A 25,863-nucleotide genomic window follows, 5' to 3' on the forward strand; every position below is an offset into this window, starting at 1 on the left:
GTCTGCGTGGGTTTCCTCCGGGTGCTCCGGTTTCCTCCCACAGTCCAAAAGATGTGCAGGGTCAGGTGAATTGGCCATGCTAAATTGCACGTAGTGTTAGGTAAGGGGTAAATGTAGGGGTATGGGTGGGTTTCGCTTCGGTGAGTCAGTGTGGACTTGTTGGGCCGAAGGGCCTGTTTCTACACTGTAATGTAATCTAATCTAAATCTAATCTAATCTAAACCCTTAACACTATGGCAGTCCCAGTCTATGTTTGGAAAGTTAAAATCCTTTACCATAACCACCCTATTAATCTTACAGATAACTGAGATCTCCTTACAATTTTGTTTCTCAATTTCCCTCTGACTATTCGGGGGTCTATAATATTATCCCAATAAGGTGATTATCCCTTTCTTATTTCTCAGTTCCACCCAAATAACTTCCCTGGATGTAATTCCAGGAATATTCTCCTTCAGTACGGCTGTAATGTTATTAAAAACGCCACTCCACCACCTCTCTTGCCTTCCTTTCTGTCCTTCCTTTAGCATTGTATCCTGGAACATTAAGCTGCCAGTCCTGTCCATCCCCTGAGCCACATTTCTGTAATTGCTATAATATACAGTCCCTTGTTCCTAACCATGCCCTGAGTTCATCTGCCTTCCCTGTTATGCCTTTTGCATTGAAATAAATGCAATTTAATTTCAGTCCTACCTAGTTTTCTGCTTTGTCCCTGACTGTTTGACTTGCCTCTGTTCTCAACTGTACCAGTCTCAAATTGAAATCTTTCCTCACTATCTCCCTGGGTTCTTCCCCCAAACTTACTAGTTTAAATCCTCCCGAGCAACTCTAGCAAATTTCCCTGCCAGTATATGAGTCCCCTTCCAATTTAGGTGCAATCCGTTCTTCTTGTACAGGTCACTTCTACCCCAAAACAGCTTCTAATGATCTAAAAATGTGAAGCCTTCTCCTTACACCAGCTCAGCCATGCATTGATCTGCTCTATCCTCCTATTCCTACCCTCATTAACTCGTAGCACCAGGAGTAATCCAGATATTACTACTCTCGAGGACCAACTTTTTAAATTCTTGCTTAACTCTCTGTAATCACTCTTCAGAATCTCAACCTTTTCCTTCCAATGTCGTTGGTTTCAATGTGTACAATGACCTCCTGCTGGCCCCTCTCCCCCTTGAGAACATTCTGCACCCGCTCGGAGACATCCTTGATCCTGGTACCATGGAAGCAACACACCATTCTGATTTTTCACTGCTGGTCACAGAAACGTCTATCTGTACCTTGGACTAGAGAGTCCCCTTAGACAATCGCTCGTTTGGAACCTGACGTACATCTTGTACGTTGTGAGATTGTGAAATCTCAGGCTCCATTTCCTTAAATATGTATGGAAAGCTTGAATTCATAAAATGTAATGTTAAGCCATACAAATCAGAGACATATGCTGTTGTTTCTTACTGTTGGACTAATTTGACTCTGAAGTTTATGATAGATTTGTCTGGGAGCATTCTACCCATTTCTATAAATATCACTTTTGTCTGAATGGTAAACTGCAATACAGTTCCCTGACTATGTTTCATAACTACCTTTTGATATAAGAAATAAAGCAGAAACCTACCTTTTATGGGATATCTTTGTACGTTGCCTACACGAAAGAATGGTTCCCAGCACCTTAAATGTTGTAAATGAATTTGAATGGAAGGAGGAGGATAGTAGGTTAACCCATTACTGAGGCGGTCTGAGTTGATCATCAAATATGATGGACACTTGACATGGATTCAGACAACCTCAGAGCAATATGCTATTTCTCATTTGTTTTTTGTCTTCCCACTCCCTACCCCCACCTTTCATTCAGAAAAATATTCACTTCATAATCAAATATACAGAACGGAAACAGACTATATTTGTTTGACCTGACTTGTCCATGCCAGCATTTATGTTTCACAAAAGCGGTCTTCCTGTCTGTTAGCAATGCTGAGCTACTCCCACTCCTGCTCATCTAGCTTTCACTAGACATATCTATACTAGTGCTTGCAAACACTGCCTGTGGTAGTGACTTGTGCATCCTCATGATCCTCTGCATAAGGAAGTTTCATTTCCATTCTATTGGATTTTAGAGATGACTACCTTGTATTGATGACCACTGGTTTTATTCTTTACAACTAGAAATACACTTTATTCAACTAGAGGTGTGACCTTGCAATTGAGGTATCATCCTTACACATCTTTATTTGACTGTCTCTGGAGTCTGTCTCATTGTTTTCATAATTTGGCGACCAAAACTGTCCAATGCTCCGAGTGGTCTAACCAAGCTTTGCTACATAACATCAGCACTGCTGAACAATGTTGCTGAACAAAGAGACCTTGGAGTGCAGGTTTATCGCTCCTTGAAAGTGGAGTCACAGGTAGACAGGATAGTGAAGAAGGCGTTTGGTATGCTTTCCTTTATTGGTCAGAATATTGAGTACAGGAGTAGGGAGGTCATGCTGCGGCTGTACAGGACGTTGATTGGGCCACTTTTGGAGCATTGCGTGCAATTCTGGTCTCCTTCCTATCGGAAAGATGTTGTGAAATTTGAAAGGGTTCAGAAAAGATTTACAAGGATGTTGCCAGGTTTGGAGGAATTGAGATATAGGGAGAGGTTGAATAGGCTGGGGCTATTTTCCCTGGAGCATCGGAGGCTGAGGGGTGACCTTATAGAGGTTTACAAAATTGAGGGGTATGGATAGGATAAAGAGACAAAGTCTTTTCCCTGCGGGAGGGAAGTCCAGAACTAGAAGGCATAGGTTTAGAGGGGAAAGATATTAAAAAGAGACCTAAGGGACTACTTTATTCACGCAGCGGGTCGTACGTGTATGGAATGAGCTGCCAGAGGATGTGGTGGAGGCTGGTATAATTGCAACATTTAAGAGACATTTGGATGGGTATATGAATAGGAAGGGTTTGGAGGGATATGGGCCGGGTGCTGGCAGGTGGGACTACATTGGGTTGGGATATCTGGTCAGCATGGACGGGTTGGACCGAAGGGTCTGTTTCCGTGCTGTGCATCTGATTCTGTGACGATTAAACTGGGGCTCAGGAGAGGATGATGCAAGTGGTGGTAATCATTCTGGTATGGAAGCACAGTTTAGCTAACTTGTGACACGTGATCATCATATTTCATTAGTGTTCAAGAGAAAATTTGGTATTTGTCACTTTGTAGCTGCAGTTTTAGTACTTTACTCAAGTGCTGACCTGATGAAAGGTATGATTTGTCTAAATAGCACCCAAAACAATACTTTTCTCTATCTTGGTACATGTGTCAATAATAAATGAAATCAAATTAAATGCCAGCTTTTCAATATAAAGGCATCGCTGAAGAACAGCATCGGTAACAAAGTAGAAACTCTGGATCATGTTATGATCCCAGCAGTTGCTATTACTGGGTAAGACACATCCCGGACTGAAACCTGCCCTGGTACCATGTTTTATTTTCGCTCGATGAATGGTATGATTAGTAATGAGTGGTGTGTTGGGATATCTGGTCGGCGTGGACAGGTTGGACCGAAGGGTCTGTTTCCATGCTGTACATCTCTGACTTTATAACACAATCATGATACTGAATTATAATTTTTAAAAAAACTGTGCAAATGTGAACATATACTAATCACATAGGATCTTGTGACAGCTGCATTCACTTCTTGGTGTAATACTCATTCATCAGAATGCAATTGGAACTTGCGAGTTAGTTTGTCCTGATTTTGGATTTTCCCATTATACAATGGCTGCCACAATACTGGTTGAGAATGTTTCATGTCGACTCGTGTTCAGAAATGCTTACAAACAGTGTTCGGTCTATTTTTTTTTTTCTGGTTGCTGAAGCCTCTGAGGTTCTAACAAAGTGGCCTTTCACTGAAATGTAAGCACGCGATGCTGCAGATTCTGTTTTAACAATAAAACAGATGTTAAATAAGAAAAGAAATGAAAGTAACATGATCAACTCTCAACTGAGGTTCAAGACTTTTTAAAAACAGTAAAACAATTCTTATTAATCCCAAACAACCTTTTAAAAATAAATGGAAAAGGAAAACAAATATGTTTTTTAGTACCCAAAACGCACCTTACACAGTGTCCAAAAGCACCACTCCAAATTTACTTTCACCAGAGTCCCTGTCTCTAACACCTTAATGCTTTTAAGTGACTTTTGACTTGAATTCATCGATTGGAACTGCAGATGTATTTTTCCTGGAGCTTTTCGTGCACCTGAGCTTAAGCATACTCAACTTCAAGCTAACCTCTTCAGGGTTTTATCCCAGCACTTCTGATTGGAGACTGAAACTAATTCTTTACTTTAAGGTAATCTAGTTTTGTTGCCCTTCCCTTTTTCAGAACGACACCATTGTTGAAGTACATCATAGAACTTCATTCTTCAAAATCATCAAAAAGCTCTTTCTAAGCTATGGGTGTTTCCCTTGGTTGTTCTTGAAGAAACAAAATCGCCGTCCCTTCTAAATGAAAGCTTGTTTGTAAAACAATATCAATGGGAACACAAATCTATTGATTTGAAAGCTAGGCCTTGTTTCCTTATCTTTGTTGCTTAACTGTTCATGAGGTAAAGTTGCCAGAGTCAGAGTGGACCAGAGGGCTGATCTCTTAGAGACAAATAATGGTTTAACCTGAGCCTTGGGTGAGGCAGAGAATGTGGGACCTTTGGTGTCACTCTGCATCGGGAAACCAGCCACCAACTGAGCTAACCAAACCCCATGACAAACCTGCTGAAGGGACAGCATATAGAGGAATGAGTTCTGTGGGGTGAAAGAAAGCTGATTACTGCAGGGAATGTTGAGAGACATTGGATATTATTGATCTATTTGGCTTTACTCCTGCAAAAACGACCTTATCCATAAAGTAATTAGTAGATGGAATAAAGTTCTAACTGAAATTATTAAATTGTTTTGATTCCAAAGTTGTCATTGTTGAGCACTGATTTTGTTGCAGCTCCATGGGAGATGTACCCTAACACCATGGTTTTAAAGAATTTTTTTTAAATTGCTAGTGAGAATGAAGGATTTATTTTAGTTACATCAAAGTAAGTTTGTGCACTAAAGGCAGAGAGTAAATAACCAACATCACAAAGCATTGGTAGCATGGCAAAACAAAACATTATATTGAGCCACATGAGATGGTGAATATCGAAGAATTAGAGTTTAGTCCTGAGCAACTGAAGGCATGGTTACCAACAAGGAAGAGGTTAAAATCTGGGACAAGATGAACCCTAATACCTTGGCTTGTAGGACAGGACAAGATTATAGAGATCAGGAGAGGCGAGGCCACATGGGGATAGTGCATATAACACAATATGTTGCGAAACCAGTAGCACCATTGCCCAAATCTGGCGCACAACCCAGGGATAATATCTTCTCAGCAGCAGCAGCTTGTTGAGGGTCCCAGTGAAAGTTGAACACCCTGACTTGGTGCAGCTGCTTTAAAAGCAAAGATGATAATTTTAAAAACTAGATGCTGATTTGCCCAGACACCAGCACAGGTAAAACACGTGTATGGGTGGTAAAGGACCAGGGACATGTTAAAATGCCAGCAGTGAAGTTTGGAAGACTTCAAGTTCAAGAGAATGGAAGGGAACAGCCAGGAATGGATTGGGATAATCAGTCTGTAGGTAACAGACATGAATAAGGGTTTTAAAAGATGAATTGAGAGAGCACAAAGCCAGCCAAAATCACATTGCTCTGAGGGGGGTGGTCAGCAGAACTGAAATGTCAAATTTCTCTCCACAGATGCTGCCAGACCTGCTGTCCTTTTCCAGCAACTTCTGCTTTTGTACCACATTACATGGTCTTGGTGATGGCATGATCATGTGGACTGAAGCTTATGCCAGGGTCAAGTCTGATGCTAAGTTTGCAAACAGCCTCTTTTAATGTCAGCCACTTGCTGGGGATAGGGCTGAATTTCAAACCATGACTAAAAACACTGGCTTCAGTCTCCCTATTATTTAATTGGAGGAAATTTCTGCCCATAGTAGTGGAGGCCTTATCAGGCCTCCACACATTTTGATTTAGCATTAGTGGAGGAACGAAGGAGGATATAATTAATGTACATGTGAAAATTAACACCATGTTTTAACAGGTGACAAAATGCATAGGAATTTTGGTGAGGATAGGAAACTAGTTTGTAAATATGATGGAGTTAAGAATTTTATCCGAGGATAATGATGAAAGATTTCAGATAGAGAGGGGTAATGAGTTGAGTGATCGGCAATTTTTGAGGGAATTCAGTTGAAGGAACAGGAAGTGTTAAGATAAACTCTGAGTGAGCATGAAAGGAAAAAGGTTTAAGATGGTTCAGAGTAAAGAAAAACATCAGGGCATTCTAGTCTGATCCTAGAATAGCGAGCAGGTTGGCATTGTACAAAATTAGAAACAATTTGTACACATTACATTTGGGGATATTCCTTTGTCCAAATAATATTAACCAAATAGATTCGTAAATCATATTGGTCCAGGGTGGCATGGCAGATCATGAATGATCATTTCATCAGTGTGTCATTATCTACCAAACTGTCCTCCGTAGAAGATCCTGAATGGAAATTGTTGTCTTGAAGATTTTGAAGAAACCAAATGTATGTGTTGTTGAGCCGTCTGCTTAACAGAGAGCCTCGACATCACGACTCCATTCTAAAATTGAAAATCTTCCCTGATGATTTTTAAACATCTGGTAAATACTGAGTTTTCATCAAATTATTTCATTTTGAGGAGGGGCACTCCTCAGGAGAATTACTTCCATTATCAACCTTCAGCAAGAATTAAAACCTCTGTTCAGGTAGCAACTTGCATTCATCTCGCAAGGAATAGGAAGTAACATATATGTGCTTTATTCAGTATTCATTGGTACTGCTTACAGAGCTGCTCTTTGGTAATCTTCAGTTATTACTGAGTCATGTACCCTGATAATTACTGGAAGAAATGCCATGAGCCAGTCACCGATTGCAAATAATGTGAAACAGATGGTCTCACAATGAGAAGTGCGGGTGGTGACTGCAGTGTAGAAGCAGCTGGTGTGAAGATTGCCAATAGTCCAAAAATAAAGAAAGGTTTTAAGGATGAGGCAAATTCTGGTAACCTGCTGAAAATGTCAGATTTGAAGTGATTGAAAATAACTTTTTTTTTCTATTTTATGATATTAACATTTGAGAGAGTGGAAAGCTTTACATTAGCACGAGTCTAAATGCTGGATTTTCCTGCTGGCTCCCAGGCCCCAAATGGCCAGCAGGAACACAGTTATCAATAGCAAGGTCAAGTCCAGCAGTCTTCTAGAGGTGATCTCCTAATTGCCACTCTCTGAGCTAACTCTTGATGTTGCAGGTCCTTATGGGCTAGATGTAGGTGCTGCTGAACTTGGAGTAAGAGGGAATGTTAACTTTGCCGACGAAACGCTTCAATCAGGAAACTTGTAACTGACAAGAAATGAAAAGAGCGGGTCCCTTGGAGCATGTCGATATCTCTTAAGTACCCTCTGGGGTGGGCAATAAATGCTGGCCTACTCAGCGACGCCCTCATCCCATGAATGAATTGAAAGAAAAGGTGCTTCTGAGATCTTGTCCAAATGCTCATTCTGAGACACTGGGGTGTCGTTATCTCATCACCGTACATCACAGCCATTCACTTATATGCTCCACATAAGATTTATTTTCAAAACATGCTCTCGAATGTACGACACTTGTTTGTTATCTCTTGTACTGGAGAGTCCGAGTCAATTCAGTGAACCCTAAAAGTATTCTTTGTTTTGCCAGGGCTCCGCAATGCCAATTATGAATCAAGAACAATTAAATTAATAAGGATACAACCTAGACAGGATATTACTTCTCTTCTAATCATAACTTGTGTAATTATAGTACTTTGAAATTGTAAGGAAAATTCAAGTTCCAGCTGTGCTTATGTCATTTTCTATTACCTAAAATGGGCTTATTGTATTTGCGTCTTGGTTTATCTGTTAGATTTTAAGTACTGAATGTGAATAATTCAATGGTATAAACTACTGAGGTCAAACTCAAAAACAAATTTCACACGATTTTGCTGTTGTAAATAAATTACTTTTGTTGACTTCTGATTGTTCAATCAAGCAGCATCTTACATGAAACATGACCAGATATTCAAAAAAAACTCAAGACACTTAAGTACACTTTCTTTTAGATGTGTTTCCGGAATGTTAATGGAAGAAAAATTAGTATTTATTTTCCAATCTATTTCTTCCATAACCAGCAAAAGGGTCTGTTCTGTATTCAGTCTCAATGTGTTTAAGCGTAATAAAATTACTAAGCGATAGCCGAATAATAGCTCTTTGTGGACGAAGATGTCATAACACTCTCTACGCAGGGTGTTGAATTTCACAAATCATTCAGATCAGAAGTGAAATTAGAAAGTCTCCATGTTTTAACCTGCTGTAATAGCTGGTGGCATAATATGTCAATATAAGGATGCCAACTTTTGCTTCCCCAACAGTGAGTATTGTTCTTGGTGAATCAAGGATATGCTATTAATTAAAGTTAAAAATCAAAATTACAGTCCAGCAGGTTTATCAGGTAACCTGCCAAAGGAGCAGTGCTCTGAAAGCTAGTACCTCCAAATAAACCTGTTGGACTGTAGCCTGGTGTTGTGATTTTTAACTTTGTCCACACCAGTCCAACACCGACACCTCCAAATTATGGCTATTTAATAATGAGAGGGCTGTTATATAGTTGGTCATCTATTAGCTTTGAAAATGCAAAAAGGAAAGAAAAAATTCATCTTTCTATCAGGGTTGGAGCATGATGTGAATGTGGGTCTATCTTTGCAGGAAGGTAGCAGTTTTGACTTATCAGGATAAGGAGAGTTGAGAAAGTGGGAATTTAGGTAGGACAAATTGTGAAGGTTTTGGGTTATGAAGTTGAAACCAGATGGATGATCAGTTCAGTTATGCAACATAGCCTTGCTGTGGTCTTGCTTAAAGTCTGACCAAGATACTAAAACGTGACCAACTAGGAGCATATCCGTCAGTGTTCAAACAACACTTCAGCCTGGGATCTCTGACTCAGGCCAGCTATTTAAGTTTAGGCTTGGTCTTGAATCAGTGGCACAATCCCTGCAGAAACCAAAAAGCTCTTTGTAAAACCTTGAATTAAAGAGACCGTTTAAAACCTGGCAAAATTCTACCTCTCCTTTTGCATTTGTAACTGTGTTTTGATAAATGTTGTGATTTTAGGTGTGGGATTGATTGGAAGCGTGGACAGCCCCTTTTATTGGATTTGTCTGCTGTGTTGAACCATATCCCTTCTATTTACACTTGGAGCTCAGGGACATTTGGAATTTGCATGCTTCTAGCAGGTTGTTTTCTGCACAGGTCAAAATGACAAACTCTTAACACATCTTATTCATATTTGATTGAAACACAGGTTAATAAGCATTGTTAACTTTTTCTTTCAAGCATTGATTTGAACTTTTTTTTTACAGAAAACAAATTCCATCTTAAATCCTCATTCAAAACTTAATGCCTGCTGTGCCTAAAACAAAGGGTGGAATTTTCCACTCCCTTGAGTAGTCTAGGCATTGGCAAAAATAAGGAAAACAGCTCCTTATGTCGAGAAAGAAAGTTGCAATTATCTTTTTGAACTTAATGATTTATGTCAGAAACTCTCTTATGAGCACCAACTACCTTATCTTCATGCATTTTCACCTCCTCAATAATCCCAACAGCCTCCAATTCTCTCCTTCCCCAAGAAACTAGATGGTGAGGTGCCAATGCCTGCCATTTAAAGTCAGTGATTTATCTGAGGGTATCAGCATCTCACTACTTGTTTCTCTGGGCTTTCATCTCTGACTCTTCATTCAAGCAGATCTACAACAGTAAACCACCAGCTTCACCACATCATGTCTGCTTTCGCTTCAACTCTTGCACTATTTCACCCCTTTGGGGACACCGTGGACCTGCATGCTTTTGTCAGTTGCTTTGTAAGCGGGGATTATATGTGTCTCATGCATTTTATGGATCTTGGCTTCATTTTTTTTAGTTTTTGCTCAGTTTTGAGATTGCATGCAGGTAGGATCCTGGGGTGAAGGACGGTGATGATGCAGGATCACAGTGCTGGTTCATATGCAGGGTTATAGTGTGGGCTGACACAGGCTACAGCAGACCAGCTGGTATTAAAATCACTTTGAAAACATGTTGCCGAAAAAGGGAAAATGCAGCCTAAAGTGGAACTAGTGATAAGTGAGACTGCAATGCCCAGCACAGCAGTGAGTGTATTTAGACTTGATTTTAATTGAATGGAATGGCAGTGCTGTATTTAAAGGATGCCTTAGCTTTTGATCCAATGTCCAATATCTCCTGCCCAACAGCTAATTACACTTTCCCAAAAAAAAAGCCAGCCAGCCACCAGCACCTGCCTCCTGTGAGGCCAGCTCCAGGTTTTCTATTCATGTGCTGGCCATTTATGCTACACTGACCCCACTGTAATGAGCCCTCAGTCCTCACCATTCGGGCCCACCAATTAAACCACATATCATTGTGTGTCTGAACATCTATCTCGATAACTCTGATTTTGGTCAGCTAAAGAAAAAATATCTGTTAAGTAAAGATAATGAGCATGGCAGCCAATGCTTTAAAATAAATTATCTTTTCTCTCTCATCTTATTGGTTAAATCTGTGTCCTCTGGTTACACATCCTGCCATCACTGAAAACATTTTCTCACCATTTACTGAGTTGAAATGGTTCATAAATTTGAACAGCTTTATGTTTGAGGTGAGCTACTGGCATGGATTGAGGATTGGCTGTCTGACAGAAGGCAGAGAGTTGGGTTAAGAGGTTCTTTTTCAGAATGGCAGCCGGTGACAATCGGTGTCCCGCAGGGTTCAGTGTTGGGGTCGCAGCTGTTCACGTTATATATTAATGATCTAGATGAAGGGACTGGGGGCATTCTAGCGAAGTTTGCCGATGATACGAAGATAGGTTGACAGGCAGGTAGCACTGAGGAGGTGGGGAGGCTGCAGAAGGATGTAGACAGTTTGGGAGAGTGGTCCAGGAAATGGCTGATGGAATTCAATGTGAGCAAATGCGAGGTCTTGCACTTTGTAAAAAAAAGAATACAAGCATGGACTACTTTCTAAATGGGGAGAAAACTCATAAAGCCAAAGTACAAAGGGATCTGGGAGTGCTAGTTGAGGATTCTCTAAAGGTAAACATGCAGGTTGAATCCATGATTAAGAAAGCGAATGCAATGTTGTCATTTATCTCAAGAGAGTTGGAATATAAAAGCAGCATTGTGCTACTGAGACTTTATAAAGCTCTGGTTAGGCCCCATTTGGAGTACTGTCCAGTTTTGGGCCCCACACCTCAGGAGGGACATACTGGCACTGGAGTGTGTCCGGTGGAGATTCACATGGATGATCCCTGGAATGGTAGGTCTAACATTCGAGGAATGGCTGAGAATCCTGGGATCGTACTCATTGGAGTTTAGAAGATTAAGGGGAGATCTATTAGAAACTTACAAGATAATACATGGCTTGGAAAGGGTGAACGCTAAGAAATTGTTTCTGTTAGGCGAGGAAACTAGGACCTGTGGGCACAGCCTTAGAAATAGAGGGGGTCAATTCAGAACAGAAATGCGGAGACATTTCTTCAGCTAGAGAGTGGTGGGCCTGTGGAATTCATTGCCGTGGAGTGCAGTGGAGGCCGGGACGCTAAATGTCTTCAAGGCAGAGATTGATAAATTCTTGACGTCGCAAGGAAGTAAGGGCTACGGGGAGAATGCGGGTAAGGGGAGTTGAAATGCCCATCAGCCATGATTAAATGGCGGAGTGGACTCTGGGCCGAATGGCCTTACTTCCACTTCTATGTCTTATGGTCTTATGGCAGTTGAGTTTAATGGTAATGATGGCTGGGCAGAGAGAAAAATGCAAATATTGCAGGGATAAGGAATTAATTACTGTGTTTAACATTTCATAGGAGGAAAAAAGCTTAAAACTTACAGGTCCTTTGAGAAATTAGGAGAATTGCAAAATAAAGAAGAAATCAGGAAATGATGCACATGTTAACCTAATCCTTTATATCAATTTGGACTAATTCCACGTGCAGTCAAACAGGCTCTAGAATTTTGAACGTCTAGGATGGTAAAACATATGTTCTACAGCAGTTCAGCGTTATGTGCCAACGTAGAAAACCAGCAGTAGCTGGCCTTTGAAAATGCTGACATCTAGAGCAGCCCTGGTGTGGGGAAAAATAATTACTTTGGCCTTCTAATTTAAGTAGACACAATATCTGTTCGTTTGTGTTGGAGGGGAAGCCAAGAATTAGCATGAAACCTGAAAGGAAAAATCAAATATCGATGACCCAAGGTTTCAAGATTTTATGCTCGGAAACTTTTAAAATCTTCCATTAATTTTGATGCATTCCAATCACTTTAAATATTTTACCTGCAATTTGACTGAAATTTGAAGCAAAGTTTCAGTAATACAAACATTTTATAATTTCTGCAAAAGTTATATTAACATGGATGTCCATTCCTTCCTAAAATTGTACTTCATAGCTAATTCCATCTACTTGCAGACAGAATTAATTGGGAAATTTTCTCTCCTTCAAGTACCTACTCATTTCATTGAAGAATTCTGTTTCTGTGATTGTCCTTCAGGCTGGCACAGCTCATTTCCCTGCTGTACCACATTTCCCCCACCCCACTACCCCCCAAAAAAAAACACATCCCTGGTCCCTCCGTTCAAATTCTGCTGCTTTTGCCTCTCCAGTGGACCTTCAATGCTCTTATTCATACCCTTGCATCTGCCACTCTCCTCATTCTCTCTCGTTAATGTTCCACTATGTTCTTCTGTCCTCCTTCCCCCTCATGTTTTATTACCATCCATTTTTCACCTTCCTTCATATAATGCTGCTCTTACTCAAGTCCAGCTGCTCTTTGAAGTCGTCCAACCACTAAATATTGAGTGAGAATTACTGTTCTTGCAAGATTTCTTTCCTGACAATACAGTTCTTAACACAAGTCCTGCTGCTTTTCAAATAGTTCCAGACACGACATACCATAGTTGGGAATTTCAGCTCCCTGAGCAATTACCACTCCAGGCAGTCTTTCTGATCATTTTAAATAGTCAGCAGCACTTTTATACAAGTTAAGGCTGAGAGCAGAATGGCCCACATCAGTTTTGTCAGACATGTTGATTTATGCACTCCCCTGCACAAATAGTCTACATTGACACAAAGGAGTCTGTTGGCATCAGAGTTCATGGCATCATTTTGCAAAAAGTTATGCTATCAACGTGTTGCTAGAAGGCACAATTAAGAAGATTTGAACCAGGTGATGGGACTGGTATGAGTGGACTTGAAGTATTTAAATGTAGACTTTTGGCACCATCTCGGAACGCAATGACCACAAATTAGCCTGCCTTGTAGAAACTCTGCGCCATTGTTTAAACAGGTGGGCCCTGCTTGGAAAGCCCTCTGAAAGCTATTTTGTCACATTTTGAGGTTTGAAGTTGGAGCATTTTTGTTTGCAGTTAGTAAAAATGTTTATATGTACAAGGGGGATTTCATTTGCATAGGGATTCCATGAGTTGATCGAAAACTAAACTACTACTCCAAGTCATTTTGTGCATGAGCTTCATGGACTACTCATCTTATTTTGTTACATCTCCTGCATCCAGGACCTTGAGAGCACTTTGTCCAAAAAGGACATGCTATCCTCCCACTCATTACTTTTATAAAGCAACGTCGGTTGTTTGTGAATTCTATCTTTCAGGATAAGTAAATTATTTTCGGATTTTGCTGGCAGAGCTGGATTCTGCTAGAATTCCTGGTCTGTTATCCCCATGTTTTCCATGTGGAAGGCAATTGGATGAATGAGGGATTAGGCCTGGCTTTTAAAATATAGTGGGATCCATTACCATACTGTGGGCATGGATGTGTCTGCAGCCTTGGATTATATAGCATTGTAAACTGTGTGTCAGCAGGATATCTGGAACAGGTGTGATATACTTTGAGCTTAGTGAGCAGAGATGAAGTTCTGAACATGAGAAATTTCTTTGAAAAGAAATGTTGAAGTATGTTAAGAGATGCTGTCAGTGTCCCAAAGGCATAGAGGCCATAAAAAGGAGGTTAACATTGTTTAAGGGAAAATAAGTCATGCCTTGTGAATTTATTGAAATTCTTTGAGGAGGTAGCCAGGTTTGTCAAGGAGGGCGAAGCAGGGGACTTATTTCCATTGGAATGCCAGAAGGTGTTTAAACATTCCACATGTGGACTTCTATAAAAGAAGAATGGAATTAGTGAAATAATACTGAATAAGTTAGTTGTGCAACCAGCTCCACTTTTTTTTTAAATTTTAGAGTTGGGGAAAAAAAATCAAATTATCAAAATTCAAATTAAGTTTAAATGCAGTGGCCCAAGAGACTCTTCCGATTACATGATCATGAATTTGATATTGGAAATTATTCCTTCAGCTCAAAGCAGGAAGGAAGTGAAGTCCTATGGTAATCAGCATTGTGACCCAAAGCAGCCTGCTATTTTAGAGAAAGGGTTCACAAACAAGAGTCTGCATAGAATTTTAAGGAGCTTGCTAGTGATTTGAAGTTAATGTAAAGCTGATCTGACCCCTAAAGGTTTCAGTATTCAGGTTACAGAGTGCTTCCTTCTACTCCGAAGATACTGACACCAGTGCATCATCACTATAGTGCTGGACCCTCAGAGGACGTGAGGAATTGGAAACCTGCTGTTCGGCCTCAGACTCATGATCATCTTGTCCTGCACAGTGCTTTGTAGAAACAGCATTTCATGAGGTGTGTGCCAGTCAGCTTGCTTAGATAGAACAAGGGCAGAAGCAAGAACTGGTATGGTCGTCATCCCCATTGGTCTCATATCGTTAACATACTCCGATTCAGTCGCAGTTTACCCACTTTACAGAGGCATTCTGTGCCCACTCACCCTTTCCCAACCTTGTAGCAGTAGTCAGTGACTCGGTTGAGCCAGAAGGAACTTCAACAAGCAGGCACGAATCTCGTGTTGAAGATACCTCACGCACTGAGAGAACTGCTGCTTAGCACTAACAAGTTTCACAACGAGCCTGACCAAGGTTTGAATTGGCAAGTTACGAATGGTATAGAACAATTGAAGGACACGTCGCCATTTTTCTTTCTAAAAGATTAATTCAGATTCAGCAGAGCTTTTCCAGATTAACTCATGTCTTTAGTTGCATTTATTTCTGTTCATCTCACGCATGGCCTAGCACATTAAATTTGCTACAGCAATAAAGTCTTTTCACTGGCAACAATGGAAGGTTTTCTGAATCTTTTTGTATATTAAAATCTATATTTAAAAAATCTTGCATTCTTGTGTATTTCCTGACTCCAAAATGTTGTTCCTGTTTCCAATGTTTCTGACACATGGTAGCTTTTTCCCGTTAGAAATGTCTATAATAACGACATTGGCATGGGTAAACCCAGCAACCTCTAGTTGTAGAAGATGCCCGTTGGTGGTGGTTGTCTCTTTGTTTCCTCAAAATTGACTTAAATTGCTTTGTGAAAATATTTCAACTGCCATTTTTTTCAATAACTTTCTCATATCCAAACTGAGGCTTGAAATAAAACGAAACAAATGAAACGCTCACAATAATGTTACTATAATTAATGTCTTTTGTGTGTGCACGTCTTTGTAGATATTTCAATGTCTCAACCTATTTTGTGTGTCTGGAGTTAAATGTAATATTTTTGTCCAAAGCACTTACTCAGATCTTGCAAGCTTGCTCATTTTCAAAGTAGGAGTTGCACTGAGCATATAAAGTGGATTTGGTTTTCAATTGCATCCATGCTATTCACTGAATTGTAATGATGGCACATTTCCTTTGGCATTTAGCAACTCTTTCTTGGTTAGTTTTCAAAATTAATTGAACCAAACATTTGAATGTAAATTTCAAGAATCTTGATTAGTTATCTTTGTTCACTGAAATGAAAGCAAAATATCGTGGATGCTGAAATTCTGAAACAAACACAGAAAATGCTGGAAAACAGGTCTGGCAGCAAGTTTGCAGAGAGAAATTGTTAACCTTCTGATTCTGACATGACTTCTTCAGAACTTATGCTGTGTGTGAGTAGGAGTTTTGGAGGTAAACATTCTGCCTCTGTAAGTTGCAGCTTAGCAATCGTGGTCTGTAAATTTCAGTAAGTGCAGCAAAATGAAAATGAGCTGCAAATCAAATGGAAGCCTCCAATAATGATATGTCTTAATGATTGAGAATATAATGATTGGAAAGATTTTATGCAATTCCTAAGATCCAGAACAATTAAAATCTGTGGAAAATGTATTTATTTGAGGATACAGTTGTCATGCCATTGGTGCTATCTCTTCTTTGTTAATGTCGTGCTGCATGAATTATGTTTCTAACTTTATAAAGAATTTGCACTTATGCACAGTAAAGGTGTAACCATTTCCAATTCAATTCAATTCAAGTATTGAATAAAACAGTGTACAGAAAAAAATAACTTTAATTAGCTTGTATAAATTTCAAATTCAGTCATTTAAGTATTTGCATGGTATTGATGTTAATAAATGTATTTCTGTTTAGGGACGGCTGCAGTGGCAGTTGCTGGTTTATTGGCGGCTTTGCGCATCACTAAGAATAAATTGTCAGATCACACATTCTTATTTCAAGGTGCTGGAGAGGTAAGTCAGTAAGTGACCATCGGTAAGATTGGTTAACTCTCCTTTTATTTGGCATTTACTTCTTAACTCTGAAGATCTTTAAGAGGGGAGGTTGGTACAGATATGATGGGCTGGATGATTCTTGCAAATGAGTTCAATATACTATTTATCGAAAACTTAGTTTTCGAAAGATTTGTAGAACTTTGTTTGGTAAACGTGAATGTATTCAGTACCATGTCTTGCTGTCCCTTTGTTACCTGCCTGACATAGCCAACTGGCTTAAAATACCATTTTTTATCTTAGCCTTTTGTTGAATGTTTAAAATTGAAATTATTACACGCTTTGCAGCAAATCCCAAGATTGTAAATTCTGCACCTTCAATGTAAAGCCTCTTTGAGAATTATCCAAATAATGGAATGTGTAACAAAATTGCTGGAAAAGCTCAGCAAGTTTAGCAGCATCTGTGGAGAGAAATCAGTTAACGTTTCAGGTCAAATAACCTTCCTAGAAATATATTGTTGATGCACGTCAGTGATTGACACTCCTGCCATGCTTGGGTTAACAAAGTGTCTCCAACGTTGCTACAGTTATTAATCTTTAGCGTCCCAACTCCCAGATGTTGATGCAATGGATCCAAATCTATTGTGGTTCGATTGGAAATCTATTGATGTGCAGGTATACTTTAATATTTGGGTCGCAAAATACTAAGACATCAAAGTGCAAAGAAATTTGATGTCGCGTCAAATTGGACCTCCCATATTGGCAGCTGCATCTGAACTAAAATAATTTACAATCACGAATTACTTTGGAGATAATATAGTCTGTTGAATCTCCATTGTATTGTGCAGCATTAAATGGGATGTAGTTTTATTCTCCGTATCCATACATCTTTGAGAGTATAGTTAGAGCCACAATCTTGAAGCAGAGGTCAGGTAGTTTTGACAGAGAATGAAGATCAGAGAGTGAATCCCTTCTTGTTGCTCAAACCACCAAGCCTGTAGTTTTGGAATACAATTGTTGTTACTCATGTCATCAACTTAAAATGGTGCATTGTGTGCCAAGACATGACCTGTTAAAAGAGGAGAAAATCTTTTAAGTCCGGCACGGTGGCTCCGCGGTTAGCACTGCTGCCTCACAGTACCAGGGTCCCAGAGCCTTGGGCGACTGCCTGTGTAGAGTTTACACATTCTCCCCATGTCTATGTGCGTTCCTCTGGGTGCTTCAGTTTCCTCCCAAAGTCCAAAGATGTGCAGGCAAGGTGAATTGGCCATGCTAGATTGCCCATAGTGTTAGGTGCATTAGTCAGAGGGAAATGGGTCTGGGTGGGTTACTCTTCGGAGGATCGGTGTGGACTGGTTGGGCCGAAGGCCCTGTTTCTACACTGTAGGGAATATAATCTAAATAATTTTAAAAAGAAACCACATTTTTAAATTGAAAATCCAAAAGGTTATATTGCTAATTTTTAACTGTTCAACATATTTTTTTTGCATCTAATTTTATTTTCCTCTGTTTCCTAACATAGGCTGCCATGGGAATAGCGGATCTCATAGTGATGGCAATGAAGAAGGAAGACATACCTGTACAGCAGGCTCTTTCTAAGATTTGGATGGTTGACTCTAAAGGCCTCATTGTTAAGGTAAAACAAAACGCAAACATTTAGGGATAGATTCACTGTCTTGATGGTAATAAAGTAAGTGCTGTGCCAGATTTTAATATAACAAGTATATAATTCTATCATACTCCAATACCAGATGTTAGTTTTAGGTTTGTTGCTCTTTTTTTCTGCTTATCACTGAGATAGTGCCCCCTCCCACATGTTGCTTTAGGATGTGTTGACTGTGGATTGAAATGTTTATCTTCTATTGTGAACATTCTGTCTAGGCTACTTTAATAAATGGGGTTTAAGGAAGGGGTAGCAGCTCTCTCAAGCAGGTTGATAGCAATTCAAGTCAAGTCTTAAGAGAAATTCTTGAGTATCTCATCCTGTATTAGTCCTCATCCAGCTTTCACCCGTGGCTTCAAGTAGGCCACACCCCAGGAAACCACTTTGGGCAGCGCAAAGCACGTGAGGGCAGCCATCCTGTCTTGTAACCTGACGTGCAAAGACAAATTCTGGTGGATTTGGTGAATAAGTCAAATTTAAGATCCATGGTCTTGAAGGCATGTCAGTACAACATTGAGGGCATAGAACTGTGGATGAGACAGAAAATATCCTGGTGACCAACTTATTACTGACAGGTCAAGAATACTGATGGACAAAGTATAGAAAGCTGGGCAGAGAACTTTAATGCCATTCTAATTGGCTTTCATCCATTGATGAAGAAGTAATCAAAAAGCTGTCACACTGTCATCAACTATTCTCTCCACAGATATCCACACTGTTAGAAACACAGAACACAATCAAACTCCTGTTTAGTGGAAAATCTCCAAGAGCTGATGCTTTTCTCGCTGATGTCCACATGGCAACTACTGCCTGGTCAAGAAGTTCATTGAACTCTTTCCTGCCTTTTCAGATGTAAAGGAGTATCCCATAAAATTACAGAATGTCAACCTCTGCCAAAATAAAGGAAATTGGTAATCACAAATTAATTTCACTCCCTGTCCATTGCCATCAAAACATTCATCAGATTTTTTTCAAAATGCTTAGTGCATTATCCCCACCGTGACCCATTGCTGGAGAGTTGGTGTGCTTTCAGAAAAGGTAGGCAACATGTAAATAGTGCTCACAGTTAGACAGCTTCAGGAAAAATCCTAAGAAAGGAACATAGCCCTTTACACCACAGTTCTTAACCTGGTGAAGATCTTTTTCAGTCAGTCATATGGGCCTTCACTTAGGTAATGTTGAAAATTGACTGCCTTGAGAAATTTATCATAGTTCAACAGTTCTGTGAAGGCATTCTGTCATGCATCTTGGATAATGCGTAGTCTTTTGTTCCATTCCTAGTCATAGAGTTAAAAAGGCTATGAGTTAAGACTAAGCATTTTCATTATTGTCTCCACCAAGATGTTTGATGATGTGTACCATTACAATGATCGTGACGTGAACTACAACGTGGAGCAATGACCTTTTGAATGTGGCTTTCTGTCTTATTTCTGCTCAAATCACAGAAGTACTCAAGTTCATTGTTGTTTATTCTCCTATTTTCACAACATTTTTCTTACTACTTAACACTGGTCAGCAATTAGCATTTCCCCATCTTCTGATGTAATGTGTTGGAATCATAGAATCTCTATAGTGTGGAAAGAGGCCATTCAGCCCATCAAATCTGCACCTTCCAAAAAAGCATCCCACCCAGACTCCGCACCCCACCCTATTCCCATAACCTCCCATTTCTCATTTTCCAATCCATCTAACCTCCGCATGTTTGGACTGAGACGAAACCAGAGCACCCTGTGACAATGCTGCACCTTTAACAAGGTTATGTTGTCCTTGTTTTTTTTTCCCCAGAGAAGTTGTAAAAGATTTACAGACTCCAAAAAGTCTAAAGTTGAAGGGTTTTAGGTCCAGTTTGATTATGGCTAACAGATACTGCCTCAAGCAAAAGCCTTTTAAGTTTAAAAAAAGCATTTGGACAATGAAAGGGGAATAGCTAGTTCTACCAACCCAGCTTCCCTCTGGTTTGCTTTGGTGTTTGGTGGTCTAGCTATTTACGAAGGCAGTCAGGCAGTTTTGATGCTGCTGGACCCAAAGAAGCAGGCCCAGGCTGGTCCTCTCTATCTGACATCTCTCCTGTAAGACCCTGTGTTTGAGTTTTACCTTTTATGCCAAGGAGTGTTAATGGGGATTGTCGCAAGTATTTGGAACAGCATCATGGGCGGCACGGTGGTACAGTGGTTAGCACTGCTGCCTCACAGCGCCAGAGACCCGGGTTCAATTCCCGCCTCAGGCGACTGACTGTGTGGAGTGTGCACGTTCTCCCCGTGTCTGCGTGGGTTTCCTCCGGGTGCTCCGGTTTCCTACCACATCACAAAGATGTGCAGGGTCAGGTGAATTGGCCATACTAAATTGCCGGTAGTGTTAGGTAAGGGGTAAATGTAGGGGTATGGGTGGGTTTCGCTTCGGCGGGTCGGTGTGGACTTGTTGGGCCGAAGGGCCTGTTTCCACACTGTAATCTAATCTAATCTAATCTAATCTAATTAAGTTGGAATGGTCTTTTGGGTTTTTGGCCAACTTATGTTATTCTACATTCTGTTCTCTTATTTGTGTTTCATTCGGTAATCTTGGAAATAAATTCTGTTCTGTTTAAAACTAAATGGTTTCACCAGTGGCATCTCTTGGAATATCAATGTGTTACACCTGCTTCAAGCAACTCGCAAAATTAGGGTCTGGGCCACTTTCTTAAAATGTTTTGAGGGGGTCTGGCCTGGTCCATGACAACCCAGAGGAAACCCTCAGACACAGGGAGAATCGTCAAACTGCACACATCGCCCAATGCTGGATTCGAAGCTCCCTGGCACTGTGAAGCAGCAGCGCTAGCCACTGTGCCACTCTGACATAATACATTATATTTTAAAACTTTCACTTTAAGAATTGAGCTAATTCTTTGTAAATCTTATTTAAATAGTGAAGCAGTTCTCTCCTTTTTCTATTGTTACACAATTTTTGCAGTTCAAGCTAATTTTTCTCCCTTAAACCACATAGTTCCTCCAATAAATTGAGCTAAAGTGTGGTTTTGTGCTATCCTTTGATGCTGGAGGTGGGGTGGGAGAACGTGTAACTTTTTGTGACCCATTCAGATTGAGAGGAAGGAGGCCATGCAATTTTAATGCTCCACTTTATCTGCATCATTGGAGCCTTGCCCAGGTCATTGCAGCACAGCATCTCTTCGTCTGAGCTTGAGGTCTCCACATGCAGCAGCAGGACTGGCTGAGACCCAAGAGAACGGGGGAGGTAGGGGATTTCACTGCCCGAGGGCAGCCAGTTCAATTGCTGTGTCTCTGGGAGCTCTGGGAAATCTGGTCAATTGGCTCAGTTTGAAATTCAGGGGTTTCAGTGCAACACGTGAATTTGAGTCACAGATGGTGGGGGGAGCTACGGGTAGAACAAAAATTCAGTTTTGCTCGGACCTTGGGTGGGTCTCTCTCATGGTGTGAGGCAGCCTCTTGAGAGAAGAACATACTGCTTGAGCCCAGCCCCTTGGTGGAATGTGGGCCCCAATGATTGGCCACTGTTTGCATCACCTTTTCCCATGCCCTGCTGGGAGAAGCTCGTGCAGGATTTCCATTCCTGGTGTAATGAAAGAATAATCGGTCTGCTCTCGTTCGAATTGAAATGCATCTCGGACGCAGCGAGAAAACACCAGGAAAGGAAATTCTGAGTGAAGTCTCAATTGCCTATGGTATTTTACGGTTATTACTAGGAACTTTCCAGGCACACATTGATCATGGCCATCTCCTACATGCTCACTGAAGCCACATCAAACACTGCAGATGATGAACATTGCTGCTTCGTCCTTGGAGGACAAATGAGAATTATAATTGATGTATTGAACGGGTTTGACTAGGTCTTAAGACTAAGGGGGGATCAAAGGGTGTGGGGAGAAAGTGGGAACAGATACAGAATTGGTTGATTGCCTATGATCAGATTGAATGGTGGACCAGGCTCAAAGAGCTGAATGGTCTATTCCTCCTACTTTCTAGGTTTCCATATGTCTGTGGCAGACAGATGTCATCAATCAGGGAAATATAAGCTACAACCCTCATGTTGGCTTTCACCAGCCCCAACAAGCTCAGTCTTGCCCCTGTGACATTTAGGTCTTGTCTAATTCAGTCCATTCTATCAAGGGGCTGGGCTCAGGCAGTATGTCCTCCTTTCAAGTGGCTGCCTCACACCACGTGAGAGACATATCCAAGGCCCTAGCACAACTGATTTTTCGTTTTGCCCATGGCTCCCCCCACCATCTGTGATTCAAATTCACTTGAGCTGGCTTGGTTGCCATTGATTCCTTCTCCAGGTACCTCCTGTGCTCTTAGTTTTGTCTGAGCTTCCTCCACCTTATGATTAACATTGGTTGTTAGGAGGCCTGATGAACTTCAGCTACTGGTGTACTGATCCGAGAAGAACCCAAATGTGGATGTCCATGCAAAACATTGGAAGCTTTATATTCTATAGACATTTTGGGAGCTAGATTTTACAACCTTGTGGTGTCTGATTTATTCTAGCTGAAATCATATGGTCTGTCTGTAACTGTGTTTTCCCTTGGTGTTTAGAGGGGATGATTGTTATAAGCTTTTAAGATGTCTTTATAGCCCAACTTGGCTATAATATCAAGATTGCAATTCACCGTAAAAAGCTATTTTAGGAATTTGAACAATGTGACATGTTCAGACAGGTTTAACTGAACAGTTTTTCTTTCAATCATGGTTTCAAATCCAGATTTATTGCAGCTCGTAGCACTAAGCACCAGATGTCATAAGGAGATACTGATGACATACTGCAGAGAGTGAAAGTGCTGGTTCCTTTTACATGAGAGCAGTAGAGGGTCTTTGACTGACCTGTAAGGATAATAAGGACAACAGTTTGTATTATTGACTTCTGTTAATTGATTTAACTCCTTTATTCCTGACGCTGTTTCTGCTCAAGTTTGTCAGACAGCCAATGTGAGTGGTTTCCACCTTCTGTGACAGCATTTTATCAAAGAATCAAAATCTGTCCCTGAAGTTGGGTGTATCTTGTTGATCATAACCACTGTTTGAATGGATTATCAGGTATAGGCTGCTAGATTCCAAGATTCTTTATTTCATAGATGGGCTAAAATGCTGTGGCACATGAGATTAAGTGGAAGGACAGTGGCTGAATGTCCTCGTGCATTTGGGTATATTAAAAGCAATTGTCAGTAAATATATTTCAGATCAGGTAATGACTAGCAGGTTTCTTTGGCCTTTTGACCTGAAAAAGTGAACTTTCCTATTCAGAAACTGAATTATTGACTTGTTCTCACCTTTTGAACTTGAATAGACTATGCTTTATTTCTAGATGTCCTGCCTTACCAATAGGGAAATGCATTCTGATTAGAAGGAACTCGAAGGCTATATGGATTTGCCTTCTAATTCCTTTGCAGAGAAGTAATGTCAATACATGATATTCTCAGACTTGCATTTATATACTTTAATGGGAATTACTGTTCCCAGTTTTCTCTGCTGTGTTTGATTTAATTGTACATTCTTCAAATAACTGTTAATAGGAGTGCCTTGGGAGGAAAGAAATGCTTCTCTGTAATGCTAAGACTGTTATAATCACACGTTATAATTCCTTTCAGTTTTGTGTTGATGGGGAAAAACAGTTGTTTGGAAAGAAACTAGAAGGAAATAAAACTGAAATGGAAGGAAGTGGAACTAAATGCTATTTAGATAAAGACATCATTAAAGAAAGCTTCCAAAAGTAAACTGTAAGCAAAAATGAAGGGATACCAAACACCTGGAGGGCACAGTGTGCATTCCACAAAGCAGATTTATCATGTAAAATCCATTGCAACCCAACAGTCAATTTTTAGTTGAAGCTACTGTACAATATTAAAATATTGAAGAGATTTGAACAATAAAATGGGTGTAATCAGTGATTTTCATCTTAAAAAGGGAACAAAAAAACTTGAAAGTGATTGGATTTTAAATCTTATGACAAGCTGTGGAATGTTCAATAGCTCAAGCCTATTCCACCGTTCAGTTAAATAATGGTTCATTTCTATTGCAATTCCATATGGCCATCTTGGCTCTGTGTTCCTTTAATACCATTCAATCCAAATCAGTTGTGGAATTTTCAATTGAGCTAACCCAAGTAGTTCTCTGAGGAGCTAGTTCCAGATCCACACTGTTTATTGTGTGAAGAAGTGATTTTTGACATCACCTTGAAACGATCTGGCTCTAGTTTAAAGACTATGCCCCTGTTTTAAGGAAATCTCCATCAGAGGAAATAGTTTTCATCTATCATATAAAATTCTTTACTCTAAATAATAATTGCCCCAGCTGGATTGCCCCTTAAACTTCTACGCTGTGACTGTAGTGCGCAAATTCAGCAATGAACTGCTTAGTCATCTCTGGGACCCACAACTCCAGAGTGGAAGAAAATCATTGTATCTTGAGGGACTATATAAGAAGTCTCGAGGGAGGCTCTTAAACCGAGTAAACTATTCTTGTTACTTAATTCTTTTAGACCCAGTATTATTCTAGTTTATGCTGTGCTAAAATGAAAGCCATTTTAGCTTTCTTAAGGTTTACAGAACACAGACTGTAAAAAGGTGTCTAATCAGAGCTTTATAATGATGTAATTTTCAACCCTTTGTATTCCAGCTCTCAAGATAAAGGCAAATATACCGTTAAACTACTTGTACCTGTCCATTAGCTTTTAGTTTCTACCTTTGAACCCTGAAATATCTGTACTGTTCTACAGTTCTGAGTGTCACTCCAATTTGAACATCCCTTAATGATCTAAATTGGATGGGCTCCAATTTCCCTAACTGAACTCTATTTCCCACTGTTTTATTGACCTACTTAGTGTGTCCATATGCAACTTTGCTATTGTTCTTTTGTATGTTTATAAGCTCTGGAATTGTTCAGGACTGGAGGTGGTCCGTTAACTCAATAGGTTAGTTTTCTGAAACAGGTACCAATTGGTTCCTTGTCTCTATTCTTTCCCTATAGCTTGTCAGTTTATCCTTGAATTGTGGGTTCTTTTCTGATTAAATGTTTTTGAGATCTGAATCTTGATTAACCTTTAACAACTTAAAGCATAGGTACTAGGTTAGCTTGGAGCAATGCTTTTAGAGCAGTAAGACAAGGCTATTTTCTGGGTCTGTAGATTAAGGTGCAAAGGTGGCCTTTAGTAGAATGATGTGCTTGTCCTGTCGAATGTGGGAGATTAAGGAGAGTTTCCATGTTACTGCTGATTGTCTGCAGGAAGTGTTTGGTTGCAAATCCTATCGTATTGCACAGATCAGTTGGAGCAGCAATTAAAGGAAATGAGGAATTTACAGGAGCTGGGGATGTGATGGATGGGAGAAAAACTGCAGATACCTCTGGTAGATGGGTTACCTCCAGGAAAGGCAGACAGGAATCTCTTGTAGCTATCCACATCCCAAACAATTACGCCATTTTGGAAAATGTAGGAGGCGTTGCACTCTCCGAATGTAGCACGAACAGCCAGGTTTCTGGTACCGAGACTGGCTCTGATGTACCGAGAGGTTCCTCAGGTTCCAACCAATTGATTGTGATAATGG

The 25,863-nt window shown here is 40.2% G+C and overlaps 1 protein-coding gene across 1 annotated transcript in view; it reads left to right on the forward strand.

Moving 5' to 3' along the window:
- LOC122547230 (NADP-dependent malic enzyme-like) overlaps positions 1–25,863 on the forward strand; it is a 434,918-nt gene that overhangs the window by 328,833 nt on the left and 80,222 nt on the right. Inside the window, exons 8-9 of the mRNA XM_043685873.1 lie at positions 16,575–16,672; positions 18,174–18,287. Of these exons, the coding sequence (XP_043541808.1) occupies positions 16,575–16,672; positions 18,174–18,287 (212 nt within the window). The remainder of the gene's footprint in view (positions 1–16,574; positions 16,673–18,173; positions 18,288–25,863) is intronic.

This window comes from Chiloscyllium plagiosum, chromosome 3 (assembly GCF_004010195.1).
Source record: "Chiloscyllium plagiosum isolate BGI_BamShark_2017 chromosome 3, ASM401019v2, whole genome shotgun sequence".
Classification (NCBI taxonomy): Eukaryota; Metazoa; Chordata; class Chondrichthyes; order Orectolobiformes; family Hemiscylliidae; genus Chiloscyllium; species Chiloscyllium plagiosum.